Source organism: Podarcis cretensis (assembly GCF_951804945.1).
Source record: "Podarcis cretensis genome assembly, chromosome: 6".
In the NCBI taxonomy this organism is placed as follows: domain Eukaryota; kingdom Metazoa; phylum Chordata; class Lepidosauria; order Squamata; family Lacertidae; genus Podarcis; species Podarcis cretensis.
Genome location: NC_137175.1, coordinates 34,436,701 through 34,447,878, shown reverse-complemented (window position 1 = coordinate 34,447,878; position 11,178 = coordinate 34,436,701). Strand labels below are relative to the sequence as shown.

Below are 11,178 nucleotides of genomic sequence, written 5' to 3'. Positions count from 1 at the left end.
GCTGTGCAGCCAAAATATTAAAATGATCATGGTAAGCAGGACTGATTCGGTCCAAGCTAAGCCAATGAAGAAGCTTGCACAAGAGATCTTCCTTGGCTAAATATTTTGCCCTCACAGGACAGTTTTTTGAGGCCTTTTGCTCCCTGAATCTGCAACTTGTATAAAGCCTGAGCCTTGCTCAACCATCTTCGTGGCTAGAATCTGTTTTCCCCCTATCAGCACCAAAAGGTCCAAGGACCACCATGGTGACTAAATGGAACACAACCAAGGCAAACATAAAAGCATCAGGCCCACATTCACTGCTGGGAGTGGTGCCAGTGTCTACATCCTTCCTGCTCCAACAACCTGAACAGCGAGTCAATACATCCAAGACATTGGTATCTGGTGCAACAAATGAAACAGGCAGGCCCTTCAGGGATCAGTGCAAACACTAGGTAGCAAAGATAATATGGCTTATCCCTCTGGGATCAGCAAAGAAACCATAAATGTTTTTGGCAGCCGGACAATATTATATAGAACAGGAGATGCTGCTGCCTTTGGTGCATCTTTGGTCCTTAGGTTGGAATGGATTCGCTTTCCCTCTAAACTCGAACATGCACAATGCTCCCTCTACTAGCCAAGAGCGACGATGCAGGGGTGGGGGGTGGGGGAGAAGGCTCCCAGCCGAAAGCTGCTTCAACTCTCCTAATTGAGAAATTAGATAAATTAATCTAAGATCAATACAGCATTCTGTAGGCCTTTGGGCAAATCTGCTTGTCCTACCTGCTCTTCCCATCTATCAGATCATCAGAGCATTAGAAAAAACACAGGTACTTCCCATACGCCTTTGGCTGAAAAAAATCCTTAAGATGTTAGGAATGTAGGAAACTGTCTTATACTGAGTCAGGCCACCTATCCCAGTGCTGTCTACTCGGATGGGCAGCGGCTCTCCAGACAGAGGACATTCCCAGTGATACTTGAGGGCACAATGGGTGGAACCTGGGATCTTTTTGCATACAATGCACGTGCCTTACCACTGACATATGGACGCAAATTAACCTTCCAGCTAAATATCTCTACATCTCTTCAGATTTAGGTTGCTGTGTCCACAAAAGAGAGATGGCAGTGCAAGGCAGGATGAGAACTGTATGCAAACCAACCCAGGGCTGCCGTTTTCTTCAGGTCTCAAAGCTGCATTGAAGTTATTGCTACCGTTTTCCACTATGCACCCAGTTTAACACCGCTATCTAGAAGTTGACTTACCTGCAGGGCTGGGCCTTCTAATTTCCACATGGTAAGGCTACTAGCATAAATATCCCGTGGTGCTGTCCTTCAAAAACAAAGTGTGTTTTATGCTCTGCCCTGCACTTAAGACAGAAGAGTGGCAACTCGCAAGTGTAGTTATTGCACTCCAATAGCCTCCTAGTACCACTCCACTGTTCTACTCAAGAACTGAAAACTATAAGGGAGCAGAAGACCGACTGCATTACCTAGATAATACAGGGCAATTAGTATTAGGTAATTTGTATGCTCAAAACCACACTCCCCTCACCAAAGAGACTTAAGCCACCAGCTATCCACATAATCAGGGATGTCCCAGTGCCAGAGTTGCTCCTTGTCCTCTCTGCTAGGTGGCCAGTGGCTGAAGGCCACCAATCTCGAAGTGTGAAGATGCTTGTATGGTTCCCAAGAGCACCACTTCGTGCACCTTGCTGTCTTCCAAAGCAAGCACAGTGTATCTGGTCAACTCACATTGTCAGGCTCTGGTATCATCCAAGCACGGTTTTCAAAGGTCCAATTTAAGGAAGAAGATCCCAAAGCGAGTAAAAGCAAAGCTTGCTTTGTGCTGCTATTCATGGTGGTCTTGGGGAGAAACCCAAGAACGAAGCTTGCTTTGCGCTCGAAGAGAACGACACAGAGAGACGATGGAACATGCAGCAGACAAAACTACTTTGAAGAATGCGAAAGGAACAGCTGTGTCTTTAAACCTTCCCCCCTCTGGATGCTCTCGAGTTCATCCAGAATCCCTCTACAGCCATCAAAGAAAGGGTATTGCAGCTTAGAAAACAGAACGGAACAGAAACCAAACGTTGCCTAACTGAGGTATTGATCACTTTGAATGTTCAGAAGGTGATGCTGGGGTATGGAGCTGCCTATTTGTTTTTCCCAAGAGCTGCATCCACCTCCTCTTCAGGCTTCAGGGAATGCCACTGGGCAATGGGACGGCGTGGGTTGGCCAGCATGTCAGACCAGTGCCTTAGCTCCGTGCCAGTGGATTTGTTGCCGACAAATACTTTGCCAATGGCTTCGTTCTTCCCCAGCTTGTCATAATCCAGCACAGTAATCACAACTTGCACTTTCTGGATGGGAGGCAAAAAAGAGAAATTAGTATTATGGTATACTACTTCCGTTTGAAGTTCAGTAGGTGCTCAGTTGATCTTATTTTTTTAAAGGCTGGAAATGATAGTTGCTGGTTTGTTCCCACATGTCAGGCTTTAGGAGCAGTGGGATTGTTCTGGGATTAATGGGCAAGGAGCAGAGGATCACAACAGGGTGACAATCTAATTGGGGGGAAAATCCTGATCAGAAATAGCATGTATTTTTGGTTGAACAAGAGCTTGCTGCAAAGATGAGATGATGCACGCAAAATTTGATGCATGTGATTTGTATGTGACTAGGGCTGCAATGTTTAAATCACTGGATTGCTCAGATTGAATTTTTACAGTGCAATCTTAAGCTTGCCTTCTCAGAAAGAAGCCCCATTGAGTTCAATGAAACTTGTTCCCAGGCAAGTGCTTATAGGACCGAAGCTTTAATCCACTCAAAAGAATTGTTTGTAACTGGAAATATTGATTTAAAAAACTCTCTTATATGAGGAAAAACCTCTAAAAAAGTATCTGCTACGCCTGCATTATGTAAAAACAAAACAAGAAAGTACACTTATTCTGTCAAATTTTAACTGATAAATTTGATGGAAGCATGTACAATGCATCAGCTGAGGCTGCAATCCTATATACACTCATGTGGGACCAACTCCATGAGGGTTACATCCAAGTAGGCATACATAGCATTGCTTTGTGAGCTACACCTGCAGCTTGAAGTGACCTAGACCAGGTTAAAAGCTTTAACAATGGATTCTGCAGAACGCTCCCTGCATGCAGCTACAGCGAGCTAGTTACTATGCATCATTTACACAAGTGATTATATGTTAGTAGGACTCTACATCATTTTATGGATAAGTACACAGAAATTATGGGATTTGGACAAGGCTCGGATGGCTTGAGATGGTTCATTCCCCCCCCCCTTTGTAAAATCCCTAAACTCATTACTAGGCATTAACATCAAAGCATGCTATTTTAAACAGTTCACGTGGGCAATGCTATCATAGAATGGCTATGTAATCAATTCTGCTGTGTGTCTTAATGCTTTACTATCATTAGATCTGAAAGGGGGCCCTATGGATCTGCAATGGCTGACTTCTGTATTCACAAGAGCTATCCTATTCCCCTATCACTGGTTCAGCCACTGCAGAGTCCCGCCCCCCCAACACACACTACAATCCCTTCACAGATGGTTGGGCACCACAAAGCCACAAGAAATCCACCAAAGCAGTGGTGTACGGGCAACACAGCAAAAGATATTAAATCCAAAATCTCTCAGTGTCAAAACACCTTTAAAATCAAATCTTGACTGAAATGTGGCTTGCAGGAAGACACATAAACAGCTTGTGGGTTCAGTATGTTTCAGATGGCACCAGCTAAACAATCATCACCTAAACTGATGATAGAAGAAACAGAATCAGAATCAGGTAGGGATGTGGCGCAGGACTACAAGGACTGCCTGTCTCCATATAAACCCACTCAGACCCTGCAATCACCACCTGAGGCCCTTCTTCGTGTGCCTCCTCCACGAGAGGTCCAGAGGGTGGCAACACAAGAGCAGGCCTTTTCTGCAGTGGCTCCCCATCTGTGGAATGCTCTTCTCAGAGAGATTCGCCTGGTGCCTTCATTACACACCTTCAGACACCAGGCAAAAATGTTCCTTTTTAAACCAGGCCTTGGGCTAACTGACATCCAATACCCTTTTGAATATGTTGTGGGATTATTGGTTTGCTTTTGTTCTTTTTATTATATGTTTTGTTCTTTTTTATGTTGTTAACCACCCTGAGGTCTATGGAGGACTTAATTTTGACACAACCAAGAGGGCAGCTGTAGCTCATGCTTCCTTCTCCTTTATTCCATATAGTGTTTGGACCGAATGAGCAAAATGTGCACAACCGAGCTCTGGTTGGAGACACTGAAACTGCACTCTGGCAGGCTTCAGGTTGCTCTTTACAACATTGGTGTCTATGATGGGAAACAATGAACTGAGTGCTGGTGCAGCAATTACGAGGGTTGGATGAGGATGAGGGAGACTTGGGTTCAAATCCTCATTCATCCATGAAGCTCACACTGTGTCCTTGGGTGGGTTGCTATATCTCAGCCTCACTTATCACAAAGTGTTGCTGTGGGGATAAAAGGGGAAGGGTGAGGGGGAATCATCTATGATGCCTTTATCTCCTCAGAGGAAAAGGGGAGATATAAATGTAGTAAAGAAATAAAATAAGTGCAGTACAAAACGTGTCTGTCAGGGGTTCAGGAGCAGAGGCACAGGGAGGAGAGGAGATGGAGAGCGAGGGGGAGGAATCCGAGGGGAGCATAGGAGAAGAGGACAGTGAACCGAGGGATTCCATGAGCCTCTCCAGCGAATCGGAAGATTCTCAGAAGGGGGCGCCAGAGGCCAGGGGTAGGGGGTTCCCAAGGGGAACGTCCCAGGAGCAAGGGGGCAGCAGGGACTCCCAGAGCAGTAGTTGGAAATCAGGACCAGCTTCCCCATCAGAGCAGAGTGGGGGGGAAGAGTCCCAAGGATCAGGGCCAGTGCATTCCCCACCAGGGAGAGAAGATGAGGCAGGGCTGACCACACCTCCATCGGAGAGTCAGACAACGGAGGGGAGGTCAGATCCGAAGAGGGAAGCAGTGACAGAAGTAGTGTAACGGTCAGGAGGAAGGTCACTGGGTTGGCGCGAGAGGCAAGTTCAAATGTACAGGAGCGCGGGACAGCAGAGAATGAGGATTGGGAACCGGGTCCTAAAGCCCGCCGGAGGGAGGGGGAGGAGCTAAGCAACTCAGCGTCGGAAGAGTCCAGAAAGGGCAATGCCCCAGCGGGCAGGAGGACCCAGAGGAGGAGAGAGCAGCGTAAAAGGTGGAGCAGGGCTAGGATCTTAAACTGGTGTCATAGGGGAGGAGACTCAGACGGTACTTCGCCGGTCTAGGCTTTAAGACGTAGAGCTGCGCGCTACGGCTTTGAAATGGAAACTGAACCTCAATAAAGACTTTTGTACATAACTACAGCCTAGCGTTGGTCCTCTGTGAGCTGGGACCTAGAGGCAGCTCTGACAGTGTCCCTCATCAGAGAATGGTTGGACCAATCAGGCCTGGACTTGTTAAAAAAATGCCTAACTTAAATCAAATCTTTTACAGGATTCACCCTGTACAAAACTCACCAAGCTTTTTAAAGCTTATCCCTTGAGAACATTCCCCTTCCATTGCCAACAGGGAGGAAATGAGGCTAGACTATTCAGAGATTTGGCCCATGCACTTTGAGAGGCCAACATAAGATCCCATGATACAGGTAAGATGGCAGAGAACTTTATCAGCCCACGGATGAGCTCAGTGACCTTGGAGCCCTTTGCATGGCCCTCCCCCAAACTCCCTCAAGTGAGAAGCAGATGAACCTGTATCTGCTCAAAGGGGATTTCAAAGCTGAACGACTCGTTGAAATAGGGGTTCAGAGTCTTCTTCTTGACGGTGGTCTTCTTCTTCTTGAGCCTCTTGCCATTCTGCAGCAGGTGGATCTTCACATAGGGATCTGAAAAGCAAGGCTAAGCAGTTCAGACTTTGCAGGCAGCTAACACACACTGAAAGGAAACCTCAAGGGGAAACAGCTAGGAATTAGCCATGGTGCACAGAGGAACAGGACAGACAGAAATGCCATTAACTTTTTGCTCCATAATCTGGAATCGTTGGTCGTTTTGAGCCACTTATGTAGGATGCATTTCCTGTGGATCCTCCTCCTCTTCCCAGAGAGTTCTTATCTCTTTTGTAAAAGCTCAAGATACCCACCAACTTGGGATAAGAGGCTTAGACAAATGCATGGAGCACAAGGCTACTAGCAATGATGGCTGTGCTCTACTTCCACCGTGTGGAATTGCAAGTGGGGAAAGTGCTTTCCTCAGCTCAGGGGATGCTTGTGGGCTTCTCACAGGCATCTGGTTTGCCACTGGGAGAACAGGATGCTGGACTAGAGGAGCCTTTGGCCTGACCCAGCAGGTTTTCCTCACGTCCTGGGGCAGCATAAGGCTGGTTCACGCTTCTCTAGTGGAATGGCTGACATCTCAAGATTGAAACGGCCACAGTCCTATGCAGGAAGCTGAAGAAAGCAACTTTCCATACAGTTGCAGGTATTTCAACCACACCAGTACAACTCTCCCTTTTGGGGTGGGTGGGTCAAAAAGCCATAGATATAAATGGTCACAGCCATATGGGAAGCTGGTGTCACTCAGACTTAAGCAATGTGAGGCCAAGGGACGCCCCCCCCCCCAAAAGGAACTCTGAGACCTTAGGGTGAAGGGCAGGTTAAAAAAAACCCAAATCAAAATAAAGTAATTAAGAGGAATAATATAGAGAAAGAGGAAGAAGCAGCATTTTGGCAGGTGTGGGTTATACATTCATATTACAAAGCAATGAAAGTAAGAACTACTTTATGCCTCATTGTGCAAAAATGCCCAGAAAATCCTTTGGTCCTGGCTCTGAGGTGCCATCTGGTGGGCATGAAGTTGTTCTGCACTCACCTGAAAGTCCTCCGACATCCATCTTTTTCAAGTTCTTGGCCTCCAGGATGCAAACAGTGAGTTTCCCGGCAGTGGGAACATACCGTAATGAGATACAGATGTCTCCCAGTTTCTCTGGCTGTCAAGGGAAACAGGGAGAGCAATGAAATCTGAAGTTCTACTCAGCGCCAATAAAAGTTCAGAGTCCTAAGTCATGGCATAACACAACTGCCCTGTTCACACTGCCCCTTCTCACCGTCTAGCAGACAAATAATTTGAATGTTGCCCTGTCATTACAACTATGGCCACCATCACCTCCTCCAGCCAGGAAAGCAAAGGACCTGGTGTCAGGAGCAGGAGAAGCATCAGACACCTTCCTTATGTTGTCTGTCACATGCTGAAGATGCACCTCTTTATCTTGGCCTTTGACATTTGAGATATATACTTTAAGGACCATCCTATTCGCTTGACCGTAATTTGTTTCTAACTTATTTTAATATTGCATTTATAAATTGCTGTAACCCACACTGGGACTTTATGGTGAAGGGTGGGTGAGAAATTGAATAAATAACAGCGAGATTATTCCACATTTTGGTACGCTTATACACAGGCATTAATACTAAAACCAGAGGAACAGCAGATAATGCATTCAAAGTACAATGAGCTGTCTTTATGCATTTTTAGTTATTATTACATTTAGATCTCCCCGTTCCTTCAAGGGGTCAAGGTGACGTATAAATTTATTACCTTCTCTATGTTATCTTCACAGCAACCCTGTGAGGTAGGTTAGGCTGAGAGATAGTGACTGGCTCAAAATCACCCAGAGGGTTCCTGACTGAGTGAGCCTCCCCTGGTCTTACAGGTCCTAGTCCAACGCACTAACCTCTATACCACACGGGCTGGATGCACAGCTCCAGTCTAAGGCAGGAGGAATAACAAGTTCCTCCACCCCTCAGAAATCATTGAGGTGAGAAACCCCATAATGATGTTAAGATTTATTTCCTGAAAAGCAATAAACAGCCAATTTTGGACTCAACATTGTTTATATGTAGGGTTTAGGGATTCCCCACCACCACACACCAATATGCATCACTTTTGACTTATCAATGTTACATTTTTTAATCCAAGACCTTATTCTTCCAACTAGGCAGTAGAAAATTTGGTTTTTAGACTTGACCAATCAGTTTCCATTCCTTTGGTACTGACAAGAGGCAAATGATCTTCCACAAAGACCACTTAGTAGCAGAAGGCTGAGGTGCAGAGATGCTCTGCTGAGAGACTGAGGGTTTCCTTAAAGAAGGCAGCTCAGCCCAGCAAGAACCTAAGCCTTCTAAATCTGCATTTCTCCAATGCCAACCTCCTACCGAAGACTTCAGGAAACTTAGCAAAATTCACCTTCTGTGTGGGGCTCCTTCATACAGTGTTAAGTATCAGTACCCACATTTGCACAGCTGAGGTAAAAAAAAGCAGTAAGGTGATTGAAAAAAAACAGCAGCAAAAGGCAATGAAAGAAAACAAGATGCTTCCAGTTCCATCAGCTCCTTACCTCCTCTTTTTCTGCACTTTCCAGATCCCTCCATTCTTCAATGGGCTGCCCCAGGTCCACCGTGTTCATGGGCACCTTGACTTCTCCAATGATGTCATGTTTGGAGAAACGGTCAAAGTCATAAATAGCCATCACCAACGTCTTGCCTCCCAGCTCCTGATATGGAATCTGTTACACAGAACAGAGGACTGTGGTTCAATAACTGCTTTGGCACCCGGAACAAACTCTCTTAAGAGGCTGTTGGAATAATCTTGCCCAATAATACATTTTGTTTCGATTGCCAGGAATTTCCCCCCATTTTTCTCCGAGCAACACTGGGTATTGCTCCCTGCAGTACTTCTTTCTTTCTCTCTGTGGGCTACCACAAATATGTCGATGTGCGGTATATCCTCTGTAGAGGATGCCTAGGCCAACAGAAGTCTCACCTTGAAGACAAAGGTCTCATTGTAGGTTGGGTTAAGGGTCTTCTTTTGCACTTTGGTCTCAAACTTCTTTTTCTTGTCAGGAAGCAGGAAGACTTTGACGTAAGGGTCAGATGTGCCCCCCATGTCCAGTGCTGGGAGCTCAGCTGCTTGGAGGATCCCTACTGTGAGCTGTCAGGGAAAAATAGGTCTTAGGAAATGAAATGGCTTTGCAAGGCCACATGCCAAACAGCACAATGCATAGAGAAGGAAATTGGCCTCAGAACTAATATGAACTGTCACCTTCCTTCTGCTCTTACTAGATGCCCTACGTTGTCCTTCTCTTTTGTGTTACACTCACAGGTGTTATTCTTCAATTCGCCTAGCAATACCATCTTATTTAGTTTAGTTTATTGCTATGATATATAAAATACATAACTGTACAGTGTAAACTGCCCTAGGAAGAAGGGCAGTATAGTAATTTAATAAGTGAAATAATGACGAAGAATGAAAAGCAGCAACTAACAATGTGTTCCTTTTTCATTATGCTTGCAATAAATACGGACACTACCCTTCTGTAACATTGAAACAAACCATGATTCAGCCCAAACAAGCAGTCTCTGGGAGAGATTTCAGCCAGTCCTTCTGGTTGCTTAGATGCTGTACCAAACTGAGCCAAGCCATGATTTCACTTAACATATCACCCAAACTTGCGTTTGTAGTTCAGCCTTCCCAGATAAACCATGAGCTGTAAACCACAGGGCAAACTTTGGCTAAAGCTCATTATTTGTTGAGAAACCAAAACTGCAAGCCAGGCTTGGATAAAATGCTAAGCCGAACCACGGCTTTGACTAGTGCAGCAGCAAAACAACCAGAGGAGCCAAGCAACTTCAAACATTTTTCTGGAGCTTACACATTTTGTCATGCTAAGCCAGTATGTTTGGCTTAGCACCATGCACAAACTGGGCCTATAAATCCATTGGCCACTATGTCATGTTCATGAAGTTGATTATCCCATTAACCATCAAGAGATAGCCATTCTCGTTACTTCTTACAAATAAAAGTATACTGGGAAAGCACCATTATTCCATCACCTGGTCTGTAAAAGAAAAAGAGCATAAAATTGCATGCCACTGATTTTAAAGGAAAAGCAGTGTGTGAGAATTTGGAATGGGAGAAGGGGATGTTTAATCTTTTCCTAACCTCAACTTCTCTGCTCCAAATAACTCTTCCTTCACACACACAAGCTCCTCCACCTGGTACATTTGTAAGGGTAAAAATCAGCTTTAGGGGGGTCTGTAGTGGAAAAGCTGTGGGCAGGGAAAGAGCAAAGCTTCTCTTTCACATATACTGCTTCTCAACAATACTGCCATCTCGCTGAAGCTGCTTTCCCTCAAAATCAAAATGGCACTGAGGCTCTCTGACATGTGTGGCTAAATAACACATAGCTACCAACTGTGTTAACTGCTTCTGCTATCACTGTTCTCCCATTGGGTGACATCTCTCCAACAGCTTTGGGTGCATAGCCTTTCCCCTTCTCTCTCGCCCCATTTGGGTGCCTTACCTGGTTAGCCTGGAAGTCATAGTCTAGGGAGAACTGCAGCTTGCCCAGGTTCTCTGGTTCCTTCTCCTCTTCCTGTTCCCCCTCCCCTTCCCCTTCTTCTTCATCATCATCGTCATCATCCTGTTTGTCCTGGAAGAGAAGCAATACCATAATGTTTTGCACAGGAACACCATGCACTGAGAACCTAGTTCCCCTTCACACATGCGTATCCTTTCTCCCATACCTTGCCTAAGCACTGAAAGGCATGTACATAATCTATAAAGCGTTACTTCAGGAGTAGGAAAAGGAGAGTTGGCGAAAGGGGAGCCTAAGGTTCCTTATCAGTATTTTGCTCATAATTTGGGGTCTCTCTGACTTCAGTCATCACCACACAGACTGGGCGTATTCTAGTCACGATAAAGAGTTAAAAATTTCTAGATACCCTAAATGACGGCATCATTGAAAAGTTGGGTAGAGGGGTGGTTGTCCTGGACTTAATCTTAAGTGGTGCCCAGAACCTGGTACAAGATATAAGGGTTGTTGGACCAGATTGTAACAGTAACCCTAGTGGTGAAAAAGTTAACATATATGTCAGTGGGCAAAGCCCAACTTTGAAGGAGGAAATTCCCCCAAAATGAGGGGATTGGTAAAAAGGGAAGTTGAAAGGGAAAGACAAGAGGCGTCAAAACTATCTAAAATTATTGGGGGTAGGGGTTGTTCAAAACTAGAAGCTCGGCTAGACTGCATACAGATCAGGAAAGATGTCCCCGGAGCGAAGAGGAGGCCAGCAGAGTCAAGGAAGCTATCCAAAAGGCTTCCTTCAGAAAATGGAAGCCTTCGC

At 45.4% G+C, this 11,178-nt stretch overlaps 1 protein-coding gene across 5 annotated transcripts in view; it reads right to left on the bottom strand.

The window, feature by feature from the left end:
* Positions 1-302: 302 nt before the first annotated feature.
* Positions 303-11,178, bottom strand: part of SYT2 (synaptotagmin 2) — a 149,499-nt gene continuing 138,623 nt past the window's right edge. For 4 of the 5 annotated variants that reach the window (XM_079979663.1, XM_079979664.1, XM_079979665.1 and 1 more), the window contains 6 exons: positions 10,359-10,487; positions 8,819-8,986; positions 8,394-8,561; positions 6,869-6,986; positions 5,753-5,886; positions 303-2,339 (listed from right to left, as the gene is read on the bottom strand). In XM_079979663.1, the coding sequence (XP_079835789.1) occupies positions 2,133-2,339; positions 5,753-5,886; positions 6,869-6,986; positions 8,394-8,561; positions 8,819-8,986; positions 10,359-10,487 (924 nt within the window). In that variant the 3' untranslated portion in view covers positions 303-2,132. The remainder of the gene's footprint in view (positions 2,340-5,752; positions 5,887-6,868; positions 6,987-8,393; positions 8,562-8,818; positions 8,987-10,358; positions 10,488-11,178) is intronic. The other variant, XM_079979667.1, reaches the window with a different exon arrangement.